General features: G+C 49.1%; 1 protein-coding gene across 1 annotated transcript in view; it reads right to left on the bottom strand.

Annotated features, from left to right (window-relative positions):
• fy (fuzzy planar cell polarity protein-like protein) overlaps positions 1 to 13287 on the bottom strand; it is a 48224-nt gene extending 34937 nt beyond the window's left edge. The window contains exon 1 of the mRNA XM_084602188.1: positions 12704 to 13287. Within this exon, the coding sequence (XP_084458314.1) occupies positions 12704 to 12853 (150 nt within the window). The 5' untranslated portion in view covers positions 12854 to 13287. The remainder of the gene's footprint in view (positions 1 to 12703) is intronic.
• Positions 13288 to 26694: the final 13407 nt, after the last annotated feature.

The raw sequence follows: 26694 nt of genomic DNA, 5'->3' as shown, positions 1-26694 counted from the left end.
CGAGCGAAACCTCCCGAAAACTTTTGTTAGGACCGACGTCTATCGAGTATAGATACGATTAAGGCCCCACAGTAAGCCACGCGATGGACTGCTGCCGACAGTGGGACGCAATGTATACTACATACCTGTGCCGAACATAGGAGCCCATACTTGCGAAAATCGCCAGCAATAAATCCCACGCATGCGTAGCCGGTCCCGTTCCTCGATCGCGCGGGTCATAATGGCTCATCTGTCTTCGCACCGTGCGCCGCCGAGGCAGTGTTCGCCGTCCAAGCGTGCACGAGGCGCTCTCCGAAGAACTAGATCAGCGCCCAAACAGCAGAGAACGTCATTAACCGAGGCGTGCCCTGTTTACCCGAAAACTTTCCTCCTTCCGTCTGTTTGCCCACATCCTATCCTTGCACTGTCTTCCCGCGTCTCTTTTTCATCTTCCTCCGCTAATGTGCGCATTATCATAGTGATGGGACAGCCCGAGGCAGTGGGTGCCCTCCATATTCAATGATGCTGCCCATCCCCAATTATATTCTATACCTCCAGAGGCGCTTCTCTTCATTCTTATCTGTACTCGCTTGAATTCGGTTTCCTCTTTTCTTTCGTTTTTCTTTTTCTTTTTTTATCTCCTTTTCCAGCGTTCCGCTCTGCGTAGCGCGGTGACCACAGTCGAATAAAGCGTCCAGTCCGTGCCAGATTTCGCGAGGCAGGCTTTTTTTTTTTTTTTTACTCTTTTTTTCTATCTTCGTGGTGCTTCCAACGCACGGGAACAGAAGAGTAAACGCTTCTTTTTGTTTTCTTCCTTTTTCGCAGCACTAATTCGTACAACGCAAAAAAAAAAAATAAATAGTCACAGATATGTTGCAGACCACTGCCACCATCGACGCGGCAAAAGGCGTTTAATTAGTTTAATTAGCGTTTAACTGCTGACCAAAGAAACGCGATGAAGCTCTCGCTTCTAGACGAATTTTGGAAGGACCTGAGAAAACAATCTGAGAGGGAGGAGGGGGCACATTAGCTCCGCCTTTGAAATTATGACACGATAACGCAAATGGCGACCGTCTAAAGTATACCCTTGATCAGTGTCCTTCTACTCTTGGTCCCCGTTTTTCGCGCTACCTTCAAAATGAACCAGATTCAACTCGCCCAACTTTCAACCTTACTAATACCCTTGATCCTCTTTAGCGTACATGCACTTCGCAGCTATAGCCTAATCACTAATCGCTTAATCCGTGTCTCTACATTATCTCGCACATGTTTACTGCATGCAGTCGTAAGTTAGCCATCCGTCATTGATAACTATAAGAACCCGCTTTAATTAAGCTAGCATGACTGCTCGACCTTTAGGAGTATAGCGTGTCATACTCCTCGCCCGAGAGTCCTGGAAAGTTCGATCACCATGTCAAATAGGGAGCCCGAGTTGGCAGCGCCTGCCACGTCATGTGACATCGTGACGTCACAGAACGCGCCGACCATTCAGTACACTATCATGTCACCTGCCAACCGCTACGAGACCCCTAACACGTTAAAACTGCGCGCGTTCGCGTTGCGACTGCTTGAGGCTCGTGGCTGCAGTGGGAAAGCCTGGTTATGGTGGCCTGGTCGCGGAATTTTGCGTAAGTTCTATCAACGCGCGCAAAACGTGTACCTCTCGCACACCTCGGTTATGACAACGTGTTCCGCTTTATTATACAAGCAGCGAGGAAGGACGCTTCTCGGTCGTCGCCATGGCGCCAAGCGCGCGGAGTTATCACAACGCTGGCCTCACTGTCTACCCCGGGGCGCAGCAACCGCGAAAGAAGAGGACAGCGAGTACGCGCAAAGAGCAGCTGCTCTTTTATATATGCATACAAAGCTATGCCGCGAAGGCTAGGCGGTGGCTCCTTTCCAACCCGTTCCCATTCCCGAGCGCGAAGCTACTCTTCTTCGGCCCCGAAATAAACAGGTGCGATCATGAGCTCATCTCTCGGCTGGCGCCGATCTACCGATCACGCGGAACCACGGCTTGACCGCAGATAGCAGCGAAGACGAGGTGCGACACTTTTTTTTTTTTTCGTTCGACAGTCCCTTCCAAGAAGATGCCTGAGTATCGGGCAACTGAGACCTGACCCGGTTTATAGCACCGCTTGTCGCGTTGTTGTCTTCAGTGCCAGAGTCCGTTAAGTGGCTGCGCCGTTACGCGAGAGCTTTATAACCTGGCGTTGATTCGAGGTCGTCGCGGCGCAGTAGTGATAAAGGACCGGTCCTAGCTGATCGGCCTTTCATTTATTTCATTTAGCCTTCCCAATGACCCTACGATTGGCGCGCGAAATCGAGATCTTCTGAGAGCCATTTTGATGGCCTCCATATGCGGCCGAATTTAGTGGAGCCGCCTTTTTTTTTTTTTTTTCTACGCCTGCAGCAATAAAATTCCGCACAGTGGCCCGTTCAGGCGCACCTCAAGTGGCCAAACGCACGCAGCTCCGAAAGCTGGGACAGAGTTCTTTCCGACACTGGGGGTAGTCCGAAAGGGTATACTTCCAAATGGCACTTCAGAACGGAGGCAGCCCCGCTTCAACGAGCGGCGGCTGGAAATGCAGTGGTACCCCAACCACATACCAGTGGTCTACACTCCGTGGCAGCACAGTCGGTCAGTGACACCTGCGAAGCTGTGCTCATGGGTGCGGAACACATCCGTGTTATATCCGTGTCACTCTTCAGAGTTTTCGGGTATGTTGAAGTGCCCCTGATCATCCCAGTGGCCGTCCACTATAGCGAACGCCTCGCCTTATCAATGCTTTTGTTTCCCATTGAACACACACGCACGCGTGCGACCCAGAAAGAGACGAACAAGAGAGACGCATTTCAGGCATAGGAGTCAGCATACTTCAAGGAGGTCATAATAGAACACTTCTATTATAACCTCCTTGGTTTACTTCCACGGATAGGCCGGGTTGCAGGCACCGGGACAATGCATGAGCGAAGAAGTGGACGCGCTTCATGTTCCCTCGAAATTCGGCCGGCGTGGAAACAATTGCCTCTACTTGCTCCCACCGTGTGTTTCAGCCGTGACGCGTTTCCTTCTCGGCTTCCTGTTTTCTCAAGACGCATAACCTAGAGCTCGTTCCAGGCTCTCGAGAATATTTCGCTTTTCTTTCGTTCCCTCGAATGCGCCCAAATTAACCGGATTACCTCGTCCTCGCATCCCTGCCTCTGCAGAACCGCAGTATACTTACGCACCATAAGAAGAGCACCAGCGCCACCCATTATACACCGAATTTCGCGTGTCTGCAGTTCTCGTACTACCGTGGAAACGCTCCTATTGTCATGGGGCACAAAAAAAAAAAAGAAAAAAAATCAGCCTCAATATTGCCGAGCACGTCGGCGGTCGTTCGCGGCAGCGTCGTTAGCGCGCGCTGCACAAACGAGCACGGGGCTGATACGCTCACTGCTGAGGCGTATGCTATTCTCCCACGCCCATCCTACTCTTCCTTCGCTGGACGCGGGGCGAGGCGCCGCCGTGTTGCCTACATCGCTCGCTGGCGGTTCACACGAGAGTCGCTCAAGCGTCGCGGCGTCTTCGCGTCGTCCGTCGGCGTCGACCGTTGCCCGCGCTGGCGACGCGGAGAAACTCGAAGAGCACGCGCCTCCCCCTCTGCAGCTCTTGGAGTTTCCAGCGTGCCCAAGTGCGTGACGGCTTGCGCGCCACGAAACGCGTCGTACACGGCAGCCGTTTTTCTCAGTCTCGCCTTCTTCTCTGGACAGTCCAACTGACGGCCAAAGCTGGGCTGCGTTCGTTTCCCAGGACCCGCGACGTACTTCTCACCAACGTTTAGTCTTTCCTTATCTCTCTCTCTCTCTCTCTTTCTCTTCCCTTTCTTCAGAGCTTTTCATCCATGCTTGCCCTTAACACGCAGACACTTCCCTCTCAAGCGTTATTTTTCAGGAGGGCAGCCCGGACTCACTTGGAATGTTCTCCGAGCTGATATGCTGCACTGAGCGTGGTGTGTCACGCGAATGTTCGTTCCCACCACACGTGACAATTTACCTTTGTTTGTTCTTAAAGATGTTCAGCGTTCACTCGAAACCATCGGACTTTATTTTTTTCCCACGCCTCCTTTTACGCACGTGTAAAAAGATGGCTCCCGTGCCTCAATAGGGCGAGCTGTTGTCAGCGCTTGTGTGTTAACTTGTCTCCGCTCTGCCTTTAGTTGCGTTACGCCGATATTCATGATGGCGTCGGGTCTCAGTGTTCGCACATATTTGGAGCGACCGGCCCATGGGACATCGTAACCAGCGACATATAGAAAATAAAAGTAGGTATAGCATATATGCACGGCCGCTCAATGCAAGCGCAACTTCAGTCCGGGTTCTTGAGGTTGTAGTTACGGGTGCGGCTAACTCACTGGGGTTCTTTAACGTGCACTGACATCGCACAGCACACGGGCGCTTTGCTTCTCGCCTCCATCGAAAAGCGGCCGCCGAGGCCGGGATTCCATCCCGCATCCTTGGGAACAGTAGTCGAGTACCGTAGCCACTGCGCCACCCCGGCGGGGCATCAGGGGAGTACTATAGTCCCAGCTCCCGTACCAGCCACCGCGGTCGGTAGACGAGCCTTCTGTCAACACCTGTGTATAGTGTAACCTGTGTAAGCCTAGAGATAAGCATCTCTATCTCTAGCTGCCGGCGGCACCGTTTGTCGCACAGTTCAATGGAACGAAGGTGTGCCGGAAAAAAAAAAAAAAAAAAAAAAAAAAAAAAAAAAACACCTGGGAGTACCGCAAACAGCTGCGGCAAATGGGGCCCTGGACTTAAGAAGGCCTCCGCCCCCTCGAGGGCCTACATCCTTATATGATACATTCGACTTGCCCGATATCCTTGCATCATCTGTGAATTACTGGTGTTCGACTTAATGCTATCGTATATATATGAGAATGGAAAGAAAAAATCTGACACAGCCTCGAAACTCATCATCAGGCCCCAAACCAGGACATATGTATACAACAACGCATCGCTGACTGAGTTACGAATGATCGCCGCTCTATCCCGGGCAGTTTGCAGAGAGGAGGCTTTAAACTGATTGCCTCATTCCTCATGTGCCCCCGAAACGGAGGCCCGGAGTATTTCGACGACAACACGGCGCGATCGAGTCTGTAGCTATCCTGCGAGGAGGAGCACCGTTACACACGAAGAGCGATTACGCTAACGGGCCCACCAGGCGTGCGCGAAAGCAGTTTCCAGAACTAGGCCGCCGACGGCTCGAATCGATCTCGACCCCCCCCCCCCCCCCCCCTTTTTTTTTTTCAAGAAAGACGATGCTTCGCTCTTCAATGTCCCGGATTCCCATAGTTTGTTTCAGCTCAGCTGAGGGGAGAGCAGAGTCTCGCCGAAATGTCGGCGCTCGCTCGGCCCTGCTGTGACGGCCATAGTGCGGCTATTCGAATCAGAAGCGCGCGCGCGCACACAACGGCCTACTGGATATCTATAGTTCGCGCCGACGACGTCTCGTACATAACCGTCACGATCGATGGCCCAGTGCTGTGCATGGTTGGCGACATGAACACGAGGTCGCGGGTGCGATACTGAGCATCCGTGGGGCCGCATTTCGATGGAGGCGGAATTTAAAAACGCTCGCGTACAAATACACCGTTGAAATTAAGTTCAACGCACAGTAAACCGCAAATATCCTTTGGATGTGCACCACAATTAAATGGCGAAGTGTGGAAGAAGCAAAACTGCATATTGTTAAGCATATATAGCACTTTCCCGTAGTAATGTGAACGTGGTGAGCATCCGATGGGCATAGATAGACATCCCTTGCACATCCAATAAACCCTGCACATAAGCAACCGTTTCCGCCTGGCTCCTCCGCTTCGTCTCACTAAGCTGGTACAGTACACGTGCTGTGTGTGCGACGACCATAACCACGAGCAGAGATTGAAATTTTCACATATTTTGTGCAATAAAACGAACGTTTATATGTATCAGAATTTATAAAATGTTTTTCTGCACAACATTAAATTATTTTCAATAATTCTCACCAAAGTTTGTATTTAGACTAGTAAGGTTTTGCATTATTGAGGATTAGGGTATAATCCCCAAAGGGGTTCAATTTTGGAACTGTTGCACCACTTTTGATAAAATTTTCAAAAATGGCTTATCATCTTATTAGAATATATTCTAAATTTCATCACTTTAGCACAAATAGGAAACAAGTTGTAGCTGTTATAATGAGTAATTAAGTGTGTCAGCTTACGAAAATTCATTTAAACAATCATGAAGAAGTACTGATTGTTTATGCTTAGATAACTTCTAGGTATTTCATTATGCAGGATAAGGCCAATTGTGGGTTCTTTAGGGACATTTTTCTAAAAATCTGAGCACTTTAAAAACGACCTTCATTTGTTCTATTGTCATATTTACTACTTTTTTTCCCAGAGAATAAGTAGGAATCCAGAAAGTACCTTGTCTTATTCCTAACAAAATTTTAGTCCAGAAACCATCAGCAAGTCCTTTTTGACTGGTGTGTCACCAAGCTAGTACAGTGCACGTGCTGTGTGTGCGACGACCATAACCACGAGCAAACTCTTCCGCGCGGCGCATAATTTAATCCAGGGGTCATCCCTTTACGCCATTCTATCAGCGCGCATTGTGCAGCCATGCATTATTCGTCTGTTGCCAACCAGCCCTGTTCCGGGCTTACGCGTCTGTTTTTGGCCCTTCACAAACTCCCGTTTCCCGCATCTCTCACGCGTCCGTGCCCGTGTGGACGCCGGAGGCGTGCATGCATGCGTGAGTATGCTCTCCACCTCTCCGCAGTCGCTGCACGGTGTGTCCTCTCCAAACAACGCTAGTTCGGCGCGCACACTACTGTCACGCAGCCGTGCGCGCACACACGTCGCCCTCTCCCCGAGCGCGTGTTGGCGAAACATTTTTGGTGTTCCTTTCTCATGCCTGAGCTGGTATGCGCACCAGCGAGTGTCGTCGGCAGCGGGGCCGGCCCGACGAGGACTTCCTGGCATTGTTTTCGCCGGCGCAAGAACAATTTGGAGCCACCGAGAGGGCGAGCGGTGAGATGACGCTCGCTCACATTGCAGGCGCAATTTGCGCGGCATCCTTGGTACGCCGTTCAGCCCGCACCGCTGTCTATGCGTAATTCTCGGGCAATTGACCTGAGAACGTAATACACCAACGAAAGCGGGTTGACGATCCAAATAAAGTCCATCGAAGATACGACCTTGAATCCGCTGACTATGCGCCTCCTTGGTCTGGAGTGAAGTCAGGCGGCCGGTATTGCGCTTTCCCCCGGTCCTGCGCCCCAAACGGCTGTCATCAATATCTCGTCAGCAAGCGAGCGGACGCGGCAGCAGTTTTTAGTTATACGGGCCACGAAATGCTGCGAGCAGCAGCTACGTCGACGCAGTTTTTGTCACGGAAAAGTCTGACACACTGCTACCAAAACTAATGTATTCCTTGCAGAGCGTCGACTTGAAACGGCCCTCCGAGCTCAGCTGCTCGAACCTCGAATGCCACTCTGCTGACCTGTATTCGCAGTCAGGGAGACGACCGTAGGAGAAGGCGCTGAACGCCGTATTTCAAATTGGGCTTGGTGCTTCACGCAACGCACATGCACAACGATGTATCACCATTTCAACCACCTCTTTAAGCTGTTTTGCTCCCAATGTTGGGCAAGTCTATCGGACAAAGCTAGGGTATTTACTAAATTTGACGGCCGCCACCACGAAGAAGGGTGCGTACGTGCAAAAGGCTCCAAGGTCGCATTTACTTCTTTTCATTTTCCTCTACCCAACACGAGACAGGCTAGTCAATCAACCCTCCAATATGTTATATCACATGCATGTGTTTCACCATGGGCCAACCAACAAGCCGCTTGGCGTCTCTATACGTGTGGACAGAATACCTGCTGCTGTGATTCAGACAATCAAATATACCGCCACCCAGAAACATTCTGACCTCCCTCAAGGGCGAAAAAGTGAGAGGGGTAGCTGCGTCATTCTCCCAGTAGGCCTCTCTCTTCTACTGACGATATACAAGAGAACACGCGACCGGAGAGCTCGCGCGTACGCGCTCCCCACTGCGGCCCGCAACCATGCAAGCACCCTGGAAACTCTGCTATCGTCCTGTAAAAAAAGCGCAATTATATACGGAAAGAGCGAAAAATATAGGCACTCGCAGGTCGAGGTCCCACGCTTCCAAGCGCCGGAGAATCAACGACGGACATTCCCTGCCTCTCTGCTCCTCCAAGACACGCGACGCGAAGATCGCGTGATAGGAGCGCACACGCGATACCTGACCTGACCGTGAGCAAGTTGTGTCCAGCATCTTTTGGCCGCAAACGACCGGCGCACCCTCTGGGTTCCTAGACGTCACTGTCCCCCAAGCGGACGCTGTCACTCGCTGACAGGCAAGCGATGGTCTGGGCAGGTTGGACGGTACGAGAAAAGGTCAAGCAAAAATATATATAAATAACGACTGACGATCTAAGATATTCGGTGCATGTGACAGGCGAGGTCCTGCTCTCTCTCTCTCTCTCTCTCTCGCTATTTTCCTTCTCTATATTTTTCCTGTGTTGTGAAATCGAGCTGTGCGATGACCAGGTGGCCAACACCCCAGGCGGTCGAATTCAATTGGCAGCTGCAGTGTCTCCTGTCCTTAAACGTGTGCCTTTTCAGTTTTGGTCCTTTGTCATTAAACATGTCAATATATAACGTATAATAAAACTTTTATTGCGAAAGCACTACTACTCTAGAATTCGAGCTTTCAGCGTAGCGCGGCGGTAGCCACGTACGTCTTACCCACGTGATGCTGTGACGTCACACCCTACGTGACACTAGGGTGTGGGCTGGCAGGAGCTGCCAACTTGGGTCTCTCGTTTCACATGGTACGGTTATGTGAGAATCAGCCTGCTAGGACCCTGGCATTCACGTTACCCCTATAGGCCACTAAGGCACGTTCATGCGGCTTGGTTAAAGCGGGACTTTATGTGTGGGCTGAGGAAGAAGAAAGAGAAGAAGAAGAACGCTCGGTCACCCGCAGCTAATGCTTTCGCTCAATATTTGGTTCAGCAGCGTTGAACCCTTTTAATTTTTTTTTTTCTAACATCCCGTGACACGGCGCCTATGAGGTGTCGATGGATTCCTTTTGTTTTTCGTCATTATCATCAGTCACCGCAGGGCAAAGGCATCTCCCATACCCCTCCAATTAACCTGGTCCTGTGCTAGCTGCATCCACTTGACCCCCGCAGGCTTTTTAATCTCGACCGTCCAAATCGCTTTCTTGTCGCCCCCTGAAACGCGTGCCTTTCCTTGGAATCCAATGTGTCGCCCTAAGTGACCATCGTTTATCTTCGCTTCGCACTGCATGTCCTGTCATCTCCATTCCTTCTTGATTTCTACCAGAATGTCCTTAACTCGAGCTTGTTCCCTCCCTCACCTATCCTGCTTCTTAAGGTTACACCTAACACTTTCCTTTCCATGGCTCTGTGTGCTGTCCTCAATTTAAGTAGAATCCTTTTCCTTAACCTCCGCATTTATACCCTCCTTTCCTGTTCAGGGATACTGCAGGCTGGGGCAGGGTGTCTGTTTGCAGATACTAGTTTATTGCTTCAGTGTCTATTTTTCCTTATAGCGCCCCTGCATGCATTGGACCAGGACCGCGTCCTCGCCATGTGTGCACGCGTGTGTTTGTGACGCCAGTGCACGGTACGGGGTGGGCGTCGGTGTGTGCACGAGCTGCGTAATGTGATAGAGGACACTGCATTGGCGGAACATGAGAAGCCACCAGTGTAAAGATGTCAAGCATCGCAGCACTGTTAAAAATGCTGCGATGCTTAACTGTTAACGACACCCATATTCTCGGTGGTGGTGGTACAAACTTTATTCTCGGCTCTTGGTGTCTGGCAAGCGCCATCACCGCAACGCGACGGGTGTCGTTTCCGTCGGAGACATGGCGCCTACGGCCGACAAATGTGCCGAACTTTTACTGGCGCCCCGTCGAGCGCATTCCGACCGGCACTGAAGTGCGCAGGCATGCCTTTTTATTGTAGATATGCAAAAATGGAACGTTGTATATACAGTGAACTGATAGCTTTATATATATATATGTATATATATATATATGTGTGTGTGTGTGTGTGTGTGTGTGTGTGTGTGTGTGTGTGTGTGTGTGTGTGTGTGTGTGTGTGTGTGTGTGTGTGTGTGTGTGTGTGTGTGTGTGTGTGTGTGTGTGTGTGTGTGTGTGTGTGTGTGTGTGTGTGTGTGTGTGTGTGCGTGCGTGTGTGTGTGTTTGCGCTGTGATGACTCTAGCACTTGTTACATTTTGGTCGCACGTTGTGTTTTGTGGTTTTCGTATTGTCAGTAATGCTATTGTATAATGGCGAAAGGCGAGCAGCTCTTTAGTGCACGCTTTTGTAGGGGATTTTGTGTTGGGTTTAGTGCTCCCGGAGCGACACGAAACAAGCGAGTTCTGCTGTTTTGTTAGGTAGAGATCCCCTGCGGGACAACTGCAAGAGGGAGGGGTTCGGCAGTCATGCTGCTGACCCCCTCCGAAAACTGCTTTAATTGACCCCTCTCCCTTTTGTTCTTCCCGCGTCGGTCTCGCTTCGCCATTAGGCCACATCCCGGTGACGTATACTGGGGCTCTTGTTAACAGTACACCTTATCTAAGTAACCCCCCCATCATCTTGAAACGTACCGCTACGCTTCCCGTAAATTTCTTCCGAATGCAAATGCTTAAGCGGAGGCTCTTCAGCTTCAACGTATGCGCCTAATGTTCATGATTTTAGCGGTTCCACACTAATATTGAAAACACAGAGACCCGATATTGGCTCTATACCAACCCGAACAGCATGGACACTTAATTTCTGACCGCCACATTCGAATTAAACGCTGCTTGACAACACAGATCCGCTGACGTTCACTTTCAGAGGAATGAAGCACGAAAAGCCCTGTCCATTTTTTTCTACGTTAAAAGTATTTTTCAGTGCGCATTTAGTAACAAACGAGGCGCAGGAAAGCAGGATTAAAAGACACCATCATAGCCCCACTTTTGGTGTCATGAAGGGACCGCAAACTCTTCGTGCCCAGGCAATTAATCTAGCAACGGTCGCCATAACGTTTAAAAGTGGCGCTCCACAAGCATTCCCGTCAAACAAAACTAGCGCTCTGTGAGCAAACTCATTTTGATACCCGACGTTCCTGCACAGCACTGTTCGCAATCCAATTGGGTGCCAGCAGCCCCAGCATGCGTTTTAATCTGTTTGATTTATCCGCAAATGTAATGCTCGTATTGATCGAACTTCACTTTACAAGAGCGGAATTCACATCAAAATGGGCAAACAGCTAGCACGTAAGCGAAAGGGCAGGCGCCCCGCAGTTTCAACTAAGGCGAAGACAGCCGATCTTCGCGCACCACTACGCATGGCAGGAACATGTTTTGTCGCAGTAGAGCCACAAGACAAACGAGCGATGCCTCCAGCTTGGCCAAACAGTAAACCGAAAGGAGAGACCCCCCACTGCGTTCTCTCACATGCGTCCTAGGGCGCCACACGTGCGTTTTGTATACGAACCATCAGCGCGAAACTGCCATGGCTACACTTCTGGCCGTCGTTAATGTCCTAAACAATCTTTCGTGCCGGCGTGTTCTGGAACGCAGCTGCGGATGGTCGTCGTGCCAAGTACCCCGCTGTCAAAACAAACATATCAAGCACGCCGTCAAAGCGACCGCTGTGAAGCGATCTCATCGTACGGACGAGCACATGCAAACGCGTTCACTCTTGTTTACGCCTTGCTAAAGCGGTAAGCGTCGAGGAAAGTGGAAGCTCTTGTTCATAAAACTTCGCCGACGAACAGCACCGAGTGATCGGTCGACGAACCCGCCGAACAAGTTATCTTAGCAGTATGCAACAGACTGCAAAGCAAAATTTGCCTGCAGCTTCACTACAAAAAACAAAACAAGAAAAATGCTGAAAATGATGTTCCGCCACCGACATAAGTACGATGCCAGTTTCACCAACTGTACCGATATGTTTACGTGCGTCTACCCAACCAACTTAGCTCGATCTGATAATCACTTCGCAGTAACTTTTTAGCGTAAAAGCTACAACCGAAGATACATTCGTGTAGTTCGTGACCAGTGCCGAGGTTTCTTTCGGCAGCAGTGACGGCGTACAACCAACCACACCAAAAGGCACGTGTGAGCCAGCGCTTCCTCTATACTTTGCTGAGCGCATGACGATCTTGATCGGAAGTAGCACGGTTGTCATGTGTTAAACAATGTATTGCGCCACACAACGAAACGATAACGTGAGCTAGGAGTTTCGGGTTGACTCACCCAACGCATGCGGTGAACCTGAAAATCCCACTACCTACCCGGAACGAAGCTGCGACATCATACAGAGAGAACACACGGGACGAGTTGCGAAATGACACTTCAATGACGCCGTTAGGACACGGTCTTGCCGACTTGACGGATGGATGTTCCCACAATACTCTCGCTTGCGACGCATTACGAACGAGACTTAAGGAATCTTACTGCAAGCAACAGGGCAAGCTCGAGTGACGGAGAAAGCATCGCGTCTTGTGAGATGCTCAGGCCAGCGCAGGCGTCGTCGGCATTCCGGAGTTTCATCCTACGTACTCACTTCGCGACATTCCTCCTCTGCTACCTCGAGTAAGGTGTCAGTGTGTCCGCCTGTCACGAAGGCATCACTCACCGGTTTGACGTCTCCAATCTTCCGGGTTAGTAGCGGTATTCCACCGTCGGCAGTCAGAGCGGCCAGGTGGCCGGCCATCTTGGGCCCCCGCGCTGGCGCATGCGCAGAGGGCACCGCCGTCGCGATTGCCGAGCGCGGACGTTTACCCATGCCGCCGGTGCGCCGAGTCCCCTCCGCGAAACAGGGCGGTCGCTCCGTCAGAAGTTCGACGGAAGCGTAGCACTCATAAAAACCTTTTCAAGCGCACACTTCCCCGCACTTCGTTCCTCCACAGTCGCTATTCTTCTGTGTTCGCACACGAATACACGCTCCCACAACGAGCAAGCAAACGGGTGGCGACCCCTCCGGTGAGCAGCAGACGACAGCGCTGGCGCGCGAAAGGCGACTGGCACTCTCTCCAACGATGGTCAACGGATCAGTACAAATGCTACACTTTCTGCAACGTTTAAACAACAGACAAAGTGCTCTACTACGACATTAAAACACATCGTTGTTGGTGGAGCTCCGAAAGCGAAAACTTAGAGCGAAACATCGGTGCCATAACAAGAGCAACCCTGCTCGTGTCGACCGTTGTCGAATATCTCTTGCGGAGAGCGTCTGCTCGCGCGCCCGCCCCAACTGTTGCGCGCGCGCGCAGAGCTCCGCCCCTTGGAGCAAAAACCGGATTGGTTGCTGATGGTCACGTGTTACTGAGTTTCGCCAATAAAAACACCCCAAGGTCCCGCGGTTTTCGTGTGCAGGTTCTTGGTGGCGTCGGGGAGAGAAATGCACGTTGCTTGTGGCTTGGCGCTGCCGGACTGCAAAAGCTCGCGCCCTGAAACAAGCGCAAGAGCAGTAGTAAAACGCAATTTCGGCTCTGGAGACTTGAATAACACATTGCGGGCTAGTTGGTTGATCATCACAAGGTAAAGCATCGCAAAAACCACACACAGGACGCAGAAAGGTGAGACGAACACAGGCGCTGTGAGCGCTCTGAACAGGGTTTGGATACTTCACGCAAATGACATCAAGAAAAAAAATAAAATCAACATTTACAGATTCCTCATTCTCTTTGTGAGACTGCTACCTTGTCTGAGCAGCGCAACTTGGCAGCCTGTAATAGCGCATCGATTGCGGAACTAAGCATGAATGTGCTGACACAGTTAACTGAACAGAATTTCAAATCTTCAAAAACAATGGTGTCGAAAATTCTGGTTTGTAGAGCGGAAAATAGCAAATTAAGGGGCTCTGTGTTTACTGAGCCTAATAATTGTTCAATCCATAAGTAATGGTTTTCTGGTCGGCCTCCTCTTCATCCTCTTCAACACACCAGCTTCAAGGCAATTGATGCGAGCGTAGGGCCTCTCGATGCCGTTTGATAGCGCAACCAATGCATTTTGGCCGCTGAGCCTTTGCAGGAAGCTCTTATTATGGGTCAGTTTTAAACGAATTTCATAAAAGCTTGATTAGGCATCTGTCGCAACACGGTCACAACACTCCGAATTTTGGCATTTCGAGGGCCTGTTAGAAGCTCACATTGAAGAGTTTCCAATGCGCAGGCTCCTTATCCAAACCATGCACCCTGGAAGCCGAGCTTGTACTCACGAAAAAAAAGAAAAATAACCAGTGGGCGACCTGCCGCGAAGCCACCACCTCCGGAAGCCGAGGCGGGTGCTCTACCACAAAGCGACGGCTGCGGTCACTCTTGAAGGAATGGTGGCATTTGAAACAATTTACCTCCGTGAACGTACATGCAATATGTAAGGGAACGCTTAGTTTGTACTTAAATAAGAGTTTGTTTGTTGTTGTTTTTTTTCTCCCTTTTATTTCGGCAATATAAAGCGTTCGGTCATACGTTCGCGAGGGCACTGATTACAAGAAAAAGGAAGGGTCACATATTTCAAACTCTCACTTTGCGAATAACTTTTCATGGTAGCTAAATTGGGTGTTCTGTTTTATATTACTTTGAATTGTACATTTAAAGAATCATATCTATACGTATATTGAATACATTCCTCACTTGTGGTTGAGATCTAGGGGCATATGTGCAATTCTCTGGGGCGGGGCTATATTTCGGTAATAATTAAACCAGAAATCTGCTGTCACGTATCATCACAAAAAATAGCGTCGAAGAAGAGAACAGGTACACTTTTGTTTAAGTCTGTCGAACCCTAATTGTGTCCGTTTTCGAAAGACGAGCTGAGCTTTCCAAAGTGCTGCTCCGAGAGTTCACCGTGCACGCCCGTGTGCCTGGTCCGCAAGTCCAAATGGTATAATCGTTTCGTCCCTGTAAAAAGAAAAAAGAAAAGTACCGAACGAATGAGGGGAGGGGGTAAGTAAGAGAAGGCTCAGAGGAGGAATGGAGGCAGCGGGAGGGGTCGCCATCCACAATGACACTTTCTGCCTTGGTCGTCCTGTTTCTGTTGCCTTTCTGCTCAGCATTCTTCTTCCGTGCCCATCGCCTTCGAGCACACCATGGAGCACTGTGGGCCTGCAAACAATGGCCAGGGTAGTCGTGAATCACGACATGTCTGTCGCCCACTGCGTGTGCCGTATGCGGGTCCTCCCTTCTTCAAGGCGACCAAGACACAAGCTCACAAAAGAAACAAGAAGCAGCAGCGGGCGGTGGCCAGCATGGACGGTCGCAAAGGCCAATGGCTTTCGCCGATGCCCGTGCAGAGCTCTGGAGAGTGCGCGTGCATGGGATGGTGGTCATTAGGGCCCCTCCGCCGCCCAGCATAGGGGCTGAGAACGCTAGCCCCCGTTGGATACAGGAGCAGTGCGCGAGCCTTGACCACGTGCACTGTGTCCACGTAGGCCCGTCCTCCGCCCAGTGAGTGCCCACTAGAGGCAGAAAAATATTTTACTGACGGTCAAATAAGGAACTTATAACACTTTCTGTTTAGCTATTGGATTTGGTTTGCAACGACAGATCTGAACAGTCAGGCTATACATATATGACCTTTGATTCTGAACCCATGCTATGGCTTTTCTTGTTTCCACTTTTCAGCGCTTCGTTACTCCCGTCTTTGTGTCGTATATCGAAATTCTCAGCGTAGCGACGAAGCACAGTAGATAAAAATACTGGTTCCATGCAGATGCGATGCCAACAAGCCTGAACGTCTGTACACTTTAGAAATTCACGTAGTAGGGCACACAATGATGAAAGTTACAAGAAGGCGAGCACAATTACGAGCTGCTCTTCACGGTTTGATAACTCATTTCCCACACCTCCCATTAGATAAAGTTCCACGTGAGACTCGAGGTAGTACAGGACGTACTGCGTCCGCCGCTTTGGAAGAGGGTGGTGCTGGGGAGGAACTCGAGGTTTGGTCACACGCAACAGAAATATACTTATGGAAGTGGAAAATTGAACATCTCTGTGGCTCAGCCGTTACAGCACAGGGCGAAAAATTCACAGGTCGCAGGTTCGCAACCCACTGGTGACACGTGTTTGTTTTAACGCGCGAAAAAAGCGTTAAACGATGGGCAGGTTACGCAGAAAATTTGGCGTCGATGCTGCGATCGAAAAGTCACGGCGCTGGCTGGCAACTAACATGGCCGAGAACGAGACCACATGATATCGCAGCATAAAGTTGGGGAGAGCTGCCAACTCGGGTGGCTTATTTGAGGCGGGAATAAGAACAAACCATCCAGTGCCCTTTACTGCACAGTCAGCCACGCTACTCCTAGGGCATATAACGCGGTAGCTAGCTTAGTAACTTAATGCCATCGCGTCATACGCTGAAAAGTCGAGCTTAAGTGTTCTCCATAATTTTTTTTTCTTATACCGTTCCAATAAAATATCTGTCGGCAAAAGAAAAAAAAAATTACGTGATTAATTTTACGCCCATAGACATTTAAATTTGCCTCCTAGGTCTGAGTGGCTGTTGGCTCCCTTCACACGTGTATCAGAGCAAGCCCCTCATTTTCCAGCATTTCTCTGGTAAAGAATTATACAGAAGCATGCAGATGTATGGACAAGCGGACTTATGCGCACTTTTTTGTTTTGTTATTACTCGACCCAGCCATTGTTTTCAAATTTGTTGCACCAAAGACTCTTCATACCTGACCATGCGTTCTCATCACACGAAGGGGGTTTTGCAGCATATTTAACCCGCGATAAGAAAAGAAATCTACAATGCTGAATGTCGCGTTCCCGTCTATATCAGAGCGCGAAACTCTCTGAGATGCGTTCCTCGGCTGTGGCTTTATAAAACAGCTAGAGCGAACGCACTAGCTACTATACAGCTGCCAAAGGATTGATATATAGGGTGCTAGATGCGTGAAGGGACGATAAATGTAAGTGTAGGGGGATTTTTCAGTAAGTCCTGCCTCCTTGGCTGTACACTAACTTCATAATAGGTGATGGAATTTAAGAATGTCGAATTCGAACAAAGGTTTAGAATAGCCCTATATTTCTCAGGAGCAGTGATGTAGCCAAAAATATTTTTCAGCGAGCGCCGAGTGCTAAACGTCATCGGTGGAAAAAAAAAAGTAGTGTAAAACAAGCCGAAGAAAGGGGGCGATGGAGGGAGGATGCGGAGGTGAAAATATTTTGGGGGTATTCTGACAACGACCCCCCCCCCCCCCCTCGTTCCCTGGTTACGGCCCAACCCTAAAACTATATCATTGAAACATCACCTGTGCGGTATTCGGATGTAATTAAGCTTGCAGAGAATTAAGCTCCGCTCGCACACATGACCGTCAAACATTGGGTATGCGGGACAAAGATAGTAGTTCGAAGATGAACCATCTTTCGTTACTAAAAACAAAAATGGTATTCTGCAGACTGAGTGTTGTCTTTGCCAACATCTGTTTCTTTCTTTCTTTCTTTCTTTCTTTCTTTTTTTTTTTTTTTTTTTTCAAGTTGCGTCTTACTACAATGCGCCCGAGAGGTAGATGTTTGCTAAGGGCACCTTGATTTTGCTGTGCGTTCAGTGATTCGCCATTTTTGAGTATACTACTTGTCTACATCACATCAGAAACTACCGTCTGAGGAAGAAATTGTAAACATATTACACTAAAAATGACCTAGTTCATTTAAGCGAGTGACTGAAAATGTCGCGGCCCAAAGGTTCGAATTAAGTACAATACATTTGCAAATTCTTTTTTTTTTTTTTTTTTTTTTTTTTTTGTCAAGCTGCTAACACAGAGGCACACAGTCCGCCTCAGTCTTAAGTATAGAGGGGCTTTACTCAGCCTGCACCGAATTAGTATCCGCATGAGCCAGCCAGGCACGCGAGCCAGGAGACGGCCGGGGGCTCATCTCATCCTCCGCACGCGTGAAAAACACGTCACTGAAAACAGCTTGCCCAGACGCACAAGGAGAACGCTAAACGCACAAAAGGTGCCCGAACCCGTATTCATACATCCGAATCGCGAGGTCTGCCGCCAGGTCGGGTCGTAGCTCCGAGAGGGACTGGAGAAACAGGGACGAAGCCAGCGAGCGCATCCGGTGCCGCCGGGGAGGCTCCTTTCAGCCGGGGGTCCTTGAACGAGCGGATGCGCTTACTCGGCGCGTGCCGCTGTGGCACGTGCGCGGCGCGTGCCGCCTCTTCTCAAGAACAGCTGCTCAGTTCGACCCCCTCTGCCGGTAGGGAACCCAAGCTCAAGTTTCGCCGCGCGATGGCAGCGCCGTATTCCTGGCATGGTGGCGAAATGTGAAACGATGGGACGTCGCCGGAGCAGACGCTCCGCTAGCTTCCTGTGCGCGTGCGGCGATTGAGTTGCGCCTGGCGGTTATTTGGCGATACAAAAACGCTTCCGCTGATGCGAAACGGAGGTACTAAGTAGCATTGTGTTATTGGCAGCCACAATAGTAGGCGAAGCGCCAAAAGACGAGGCTCATGTGTGAAACTTTGCAGATTCCTTTGGAAGCGTTTCCACAAAACCTGTTTTCCAACCGCGTGACAGCGTTCTAAGAAGTGTTGCGTTCTTTGTGGAAACGAAAAGAGCTAATTTCCTCCTCCATAAACTCAGAAATGTCGACAGTTGGTAAAGACGGCTTGGAGAGGCATCGAAAGAGTACAGTGGTTTAACACCATGCATACAAAGCGAAGGGGGTGAAGGAATATCCAGCTCTTCGCTACCCGCGTATCTTGCTTTGTTCTGTGCTCTCTCCCTGCTTTGCGAGTGCTCTGAAAGCAACCAAATCAACAGATATCCAGCGTGCGACGTCCACGATCGACAATGTTGTGTGAATGTACCCTAAGACCAAGACAATATCTAGGAACGAGACCTTTTTTTTTTTCTTGGAAAGGGGGGAGGGGGGGGGGGGGACATGCCTTGCTGAGCTGAAACTCTTTTACAGATTTCCGCAAATTAGCCAATAAATGAACCAACATTATTATTATTCATAACGAAAATATGTCGGAAGTGCAATACAAAAGCGATCCTAGTTATGGCTCGATTGACATTACTCGCGCGGAGCACCCTATTCGCGTCACAGGTTTCGTTAATGCAAACCAAATAGAAATGAAGCACAACCATTTAATAAGAACCGAAATAAAACACTATGTAGTACAAGCTTGGATCTCACCTGCCTTCCGAGCCAGCGAGCTGGTTATGTCGCGTGCAGCACACATGTGCTTTTGAGACTGCTAGCGTTCGTGCCTTTGAAGAAACACCTCCTTCGGACTATAACTCATTCTTCTACTGCAAGATTTGCGTTAGCAACGTCGTTATAATAAAAACAAAACCGTATACAGATCTAATGCTACAGGCCAAAACGATGATCAACGAGCGAGCCTCTTTATTTCAGAGTACTGATAATACGTTTGCAGTTTTTAAACATTTTATATACAATAATATAATTACATAGCAGACTTACGTCGAAATACACTTCCTACGTTTTCGCTAACGTGGGAAACGCATTCACAATCAGTATTTACTCATTGCCGTCTGTCGTCTGCTGTGCAGTACAGACGTGAATAAAAGTTTTCTCGCCTATAATTACGCTTCCTCCATGGAAATACGCGGCAGGTTGTCCAATAATCAAGACGGAATGCAGGCGGCATGTCGCGATGCGCCTGCGGGGGCGCGTCAGGGCGCGTGCTCGTGCGAGAGAAAGCGCGCGGCGCACGCCGCAAAGGCAGCGAGCCAAGCCGGCGGCGCCCCACTGTGTATTTTTCTGCCACAGATGGCGCTGCCCATCAGGAGCCGCAGCGCCGCCCAGCGATGCTTTGGGAGCCTGTAGCGGCCGGGCTTTTTCTTCCCCAGCGCACCCCCCCCCCCCCCCTCCTCTCCACCTTCTCCCTTACATCCTTTCTCCTGGTGCCCAAGTGTGTTGGCTCACAATGCAAAAAAAAAAATAATAATAATAATAATAATAAAAAAAATAATAATAATAAAAATAAAATAAAATAAAATAAACATGGCCCCTGCCGACCAAAATTTCACTCCCCAAACTCATTCCCCCGTTTCCTCGCGAACAGCTGACGTATTCCGTCTTTCCACCCATGCAGTCTACCTCATCGGGGGATCTACCTTTACATCCTGTCTTACTGATAGCCCCCGACCGCAGCGAGTTACAGCGTGCGCCACACGTGATTTGCAGCATGCGGGGAGGCCTTACCTACCGCTCCGTCTCGCACTAATATCCGTGCAGTGCAGATGAAGCGAGCTATCTGCACAGTCCAACGAGACGACAGAAACGCATCTGATCCGGATTAAGCCTGTAATGAGGAAAAAACCGTGGCTGCACTGCAGAGATCACGCACTGGTATTTATCGGTTATAATCATATAGCGGAGTAGTTGAATTTTTCTTCGCATTTTCTGGACAATAGAGTCCCGACCGTGTCCGGGAAAAACTTCGTCATTGCAGCTGTCAAAATTTTTTCTACAGGCTACCGCCTTCCCATCACCAAAAAATCAAAACTAAGGTGCTGTACACCGCACTACTACTTCCCAAGACTTGTCCTCGTGATCTCAGTGCTGCGCCATACTTTTCATAACAACACATGAGAAGGGGCCTTACATACACAAGGAAAAGGGCATTAGAAAACCTACCAGCCCAGTTTGTTGCTATACTAAATGCAGTTTTAAAAAAGTACACGAAGCTTCTTTTTTACCGTAAAAAGGTGGCCAAATACCAAGCGTTTCTATTTGCTCACCGTTACATAGTATAATACTTTGTAGCAGTCGCCCGGATGTGTCTTTCATCAACAACGTTAAACGGTGTTTTTTGTCGCAACATTGTAGTGCTAGTACGAATTTCATATACATGTCACAAGCATGCACTGCAATCACGCCTTTACATACTCTCAGCTGCTGACAGCACTGCGTATGGCACTGCAGATAACTCTTACCGGCACTGTGTCACGAAAGGACCGACACTGCATGCCTCCGAATATAGATGAATACAGCTCTGCTCGCATATGTCCACGCGCGAAATACGGGACTCCGGGCCGGAAGCGGGCGGTCTATTTTTGTGCGGTCCCTGCACGACGGTATTTCTTCACCTGCCTTGAGTCAACCGACGCGACGAAGCGCTCACATTTTGTTGGAAGTCGGGCTGTAGCGGTGCATTTCACTGGAAATCTTTGTCTGCAATCAGCTTCTGCGACCAAAGAGATCTGGATTTTTTTGAAAGGTCTGCTTTGTGGTTTTGTTGTTGTTGAGTTAATTAGTTCAGGCAGACTCGCATAGATACTCTCGATACTCCACTTCAGTTGTTTCTTTTGCATTGTAACGTGTTCCAAGGCAGAGTTGTGATATAAGCACTCCCAGTTTCTGTATCCTATATAGACCTATATATACGTCTTGAATGCATTGCAAAGTGTAGCACTCCATACAGGCCCTTCGGAGCGTTTCTATGCCGTGAATGCAGAGTGCTATATAGGCTTGATAACTGTGATAAAAACAGGAAGAAAAAATTAGAAGGGCGCTTAATTATAGCTTTCCTTAAGAGTAGACGCGATGGCGCCTTTAACATCGCCTTTTCATTCCGCGAATTCCTGATATTGAGAGACCGGCAAAGAGTTTGCCAAAGTGATAAAGGTCCTCATTAGTTAGTTTGGTCTTTGGAGAAAGGAAGGCGCAGTGTCCCACTTCTCGGTGGACACCTACACGAATGAACGGCATACAATTGGAGGTACATATGTTGTTGTCGGTTCGAATCCGTATCGCTAACTGGTCTCTAACTTCACCAGCAGATGGATGTTAAATGGCAAGTGGAATGGTCAAATATTTAGGGGAATCCCCCAAGGTGGAGTAGATTTGTAATAAGGGAGTAATTACTCATTGCATCCACCCAAGCGCAGCCATACGGCTACAAAGGAAAGCTATACAGCTTTCTCAGAAACTTCGTAGTTAAAGAAAAATTCGTCCTGATTCGGGAATCGTATGGTATGAATGGTATGACGTCGCCCTGAACGGGGCACAAAGAACGGTTGCGTCACAATTTTGATACGAGATCAGGTGTGCTTAGCCAAGCCGAGTTCGATTCCGTGGGCCTGCATGACTTTTTTGTTGTTGTTGTTGTTGTTGCTTCCTGCTGATTTTTGCGTTCAGTTCAGTTCAGTTCAGTCGTTCAGTCGTGTCCGACTCTTCGTGACCCTATGGACCATGTCACGCCACGCTTTCCGGTATTTCACCATCTTCCTAACATCACATAACTTCATCTGCAGTGATGCGTTACACCCACGATAAAGCCGATGCCGGCTTTTCTACAACAGAGGACCCTTACCCCATCACATAAAAAAGAAAAAAAGTGGAATCCGAGCATGCACGCAAATAACTCCTAGTCTCGCAACAAACACGACCCATGAATGAAGACATATTTCACTCAGTTCACGCCTACAGCCGCGTAGCAAGGGGAGAGGAAAAGAATAGGCGAAACTTAACGTGCAGAGCACTCGGTCCACGTACTTCTTTCCTACCATATTGGTGACGTGAGCTGAATGAATGCATTCTCCCGTTTCCCTGCCGTCGCAGAGTCCGTTCATCGCTCGCCTCACCTCGTGAACGATGCCGATGGTGTACATGTTTATCTACTCAATGTTTGGGTGACAACAGGGCTCAACATTTTTGTGTGCGTGCGTGTGCGAAAAAACAAACAAACAAAATAACACAAGGTTGGACAGGGATAAAAAAAAATTGGGGCAGTTTGCCGGACGTACAAGGGTAGGCATAAACAAAACAATCAAGCCACGGGGAAACGAGGTACAAGCGGCACTACACAAATAAAAACTTCGTTACAACGGTCGCATTGTGTATCGGGTGACCAGCAAACAAGCAGCCCCAAACAAGCGAGCCGATTTATCCGATAATATATAGGCGGTCAGCGCTTGCGGGGTCGCGGTCGTGGGATACACAGGCACCGTCATGCGGACATCCATCAACCGGCCACCATGTCGCGCTGACCACCACGTATGAAAAGTGATACTGGGAAGAGGGAAGGATGCGATCCCCTATTCAATGATCGAGCCTCTAGAATACCAACAGGAGGAAAATAAAAGCCAAGCGGCTGCTGTAAACAGTGTTGGGTTGCTTTGGACAATTTAGCACGGTGCGATGTTGGGAAAGACGGCCGCTAGAAAGATTGGGATACGCAGGTGGCACTGCGAGGTTGACACCAAACGACTGTATAGATGCCACCTTTCTCTCCCAACTTGAACCGGTATGCTGCTTGTTGTTTACCAATGCTTCGCTTTGGTTCTCTGACCCCTCTGTAAAAATACCTGAAAGAAGGGAGGGCCGCTGGCGGGTGAGTCACCGTGCTTGTGTGCGAAAAAAAATACTTCAGTACTCATACTCTGTGCTCCGAGATACTGACCTCCCCCCCCCCCCCCCCCCTAAAAAAAAAAAAAAACAGATGTTTGTGGGTGGCTACGATGGAGATGAGCATTCGTGATGATGATGATGAAAACATTTATTGGCATTGGCTTAGATTATGGAAAGGCTGGTCGGGTCCCTAGTCCGGGACACCGTTGGTAAAAGCCGCTGCCCGTGCTCTTTCGACGAGGGCTCGTTGTTCCTCGAGGTCCGAGCTGGACAAGGCCGCCTCCCAGCTTTCCCACGTTGGCTGATTTATTATATCAATACTGGTATTTTGTCGACAAGCCCATACCATATGGTATAAATTTGCCTTCTGCCCACAAAATTTGCACTGCGCCGAAAAGGATTCGGGCTCAATGGCGTGAAGTGTTGCCGGATTATTAAATTACACTCTTCTGATTTACTAAGATACCCTTAGCGGGCTTCGGGAATGTCTGCCTTTCAAGGCGCAAATGCTGTAATATCTCTGAATATGAGCATTCGTGCATAATAAAAAGACATGTGTCATCCAGTGGTGCACGATGATACCGAATAAAACAGAGAACCCCTCCCCTTCTTGCTTTATTTTGTCGAGACCGGAGGTTCATACAATAGTTTAGTTTAATTTAGTTTAGTTTTCTGCGTTTTAATCTGCCGAGACGAGAAGTTCACACAATAGTTGCTGCGGACCCCTGTTTAGTACTAGTCAGTACATCATAATTTGATATGAACTACAGGTAAACCCCTAAATCACAGTTAATTACTTCTGTGAATCATGCTCGTTAAACTTTACATGCGACGTTTTGTCCGGAATTTCTCTGACTAGCTGTCTATTCTTTTTAAAATTCGAAAGCTTTTGCTTAGCATGGCAACGGAATGTCTTTTAATTCCTCGCCACACTAATATTAACGCCTGTCACTGGTTATACGGGATCCACAAGCCAACGGTCAGTTTATTTGCCCGAAATAAAACAGGGAAATAGTATTGAGTGCAAAATCGTAAAGAAGGGCCCCCATAACGCACTACCGTGTATATTGTATGATGTATCGTCTACATCGAGCTTTTCTATACCTTGGACTGGCCGCGAACTCTGCCTCTGCAGCTTATAACATGCTATAGTTACCAAAGCCGAGAGGAAAGGGAGATCCCGAGAGAAAGCAAAATGAAAGCAGCATCAACGAAACAGTGCACAACTGGAAAATGCGGATCCTCCACAACACGGCTCCACCGACACGCGTGGTACACCCGTATAGAGTGAACAATTCTGCATTTCTCGACACGAATATTTTACACTCTTCACATTCACGGTAAGCTCTCTCGCTGCGTCTACGTGAGGTTATCTTACGTCACCTTAACATTATGTATCTTTCTAAAGTAATGAGTCGTGCTGTGTTGTACAAACTCTACACCTTCCGTTACGTTACTTTGTAAAGTGCTGAGTCATGCTACGGCCGACCAGTCATGGAATGTCTTGCCACCTATACCACAATTGTGACCGTGAGGTATGCTGCCCGAGTTGGCAGGAGCGACGCACGTGCGCCCCCCCCCCCCCACACACACACACGCACACGCACAGACGCACGCACGCACGCAAGCGCGTATTTTATATATATATATATATATATATATATAAGTGCCGGCATGACCTGTAGCGTGGCTACCTTAAATGTGCTTCCCAAGATTTGCAGTTCCTGTCAATTCGGCCATGACATGCGGTCTCGTGACGTGATACAAACCTGCGACCTATCTTTGCCCGGAAATATCACCTTCCGACTACCAGCTGCATACTGATGATTTTCGTGTCACCTATGCCGCCATAGTGGGACATGCAATGCTTTCACATTAATAAAATGAATGCCGCTCTTGTAAACGACGCCGTGCCGATCTGCAGGTTGGCAGCATCCACGTTCACGGCTGTCCCTTCATGGCGAAGCCGTATACCGCATTAACAAACAGTCGAAAGCGAAGAAGAGGAATTACTTCCGGCGGCGACGCAGACCACGCCGACCGAGCACACGGCGGAAGTACATTGTGTTTCTTGAACCCTGACGCCGAGCACCTAGATTATATTCACTAGTCCATTGATTATCCTTTATATTTTCGTGTAAACATCCGCGAAGCCACGCCCTGTGTCACCTGACCGGGTAATCTTTTCGCGCCTTCCGGAGGGCTCGTATATATGCCGGCGTGTAACCTATCGCACGTGTGGTGGCCATGCCCAATTCATAAATAGTCCCGCTCTAACGACGGCACGAGGTCCACTGGAACCTCGCTTGAATATATATGCTATCGCGATTAGCGAAGTGAACTGCCGGTTGTACCCCGCTAGCAAGGAACACTTGAGACGTTCTGTAGCTGCCCTAGCACCAGCTGCGTGAATGCTTCGCAACTATGCAGTGGTACCCTCTTAGACTGTCGCACTGTCTGGGCAGGAGGAGAAAGGCCTTTCACAGTAGTGACCTCTAGTATAGTGCATCCTATTTCCCGGCTGCCATATAACCACGTTTTCTCAGAATTACTTTAATGACTTTATTCTCTGATTCGTGGATGCCGTCATCATCATTGGCATCGTAGTACGACACCCTGTGGTGCGCATAACGATAAGATGCGGAATATTGATGACAATGACTATTATTGGCTGTTATACTACAGGGGCTCACAGTAGCTCAAAACTTTAAAATATTTAGCGAGGAAACAATTTACTGATGTGATAACTAGCGTACTACTTTGATGTAATAGCGCTACTCTTTATGTAATTGCCCTTGCCTGGAACCTTCGAGGTGTATCGAAATAAGTAGGTAAATATGTGTAAAAACAGCATCTTATTCGCGCACAGCGTTGTTCTTCTTTCCAAAACGCATAGCGTCAGAGTGCAGCGCAAAGGAAAAAAAGAAGAAAGAATTCTGGTTACTAGTTACTCGACCGGTAAGTCGCACGTCGACCGACCCATCGCTCTCTCTCTCCTCATTTTGTTTCTCATCTTCGAACGTCGTGTGCGAAAGCGTGCCCGCACAAGGCACAGATCGGGGACAGGCAGCCAAGCTCACATATGCACTCGTCGCCTTCTCCCCGCAGGTAAACATTTGCCGGGTCACTAGCGGATTTAAGTCTCCCGCTATTCGCGTCGCCGCGCTGGCTCTCTCAGATACGCCGCGCGCTTTTTGGAGAGCGTGCCCTCGTTCATTCAGCGGAGCGTCGTCGCACGCGAAAAGAGGAACCTCGTCACGGGCCGTCGAGTCGCCGCTTCGAAACA

This window comes from Amblyomma maculatum, chromosome 4, assembly GCF_055883805.1.
Source record: "Amblyomma maculatum isolate TAMU_Amacu chromosome 4, ASM5588380v1, whole genome shotgun sequence".
Taxonomy (NCBI): Eukaryota; Metazoa; Arthropoda; class Arachnida; order Ixodida; family Ixodidae; genus Amblyomma; species Amblyomma maculatum.
The sequence above is the reverse complement of the archived record's forward strand: the minus strand, read 5'-3'. Positions and strand labels throughout refer to the sequence as shown.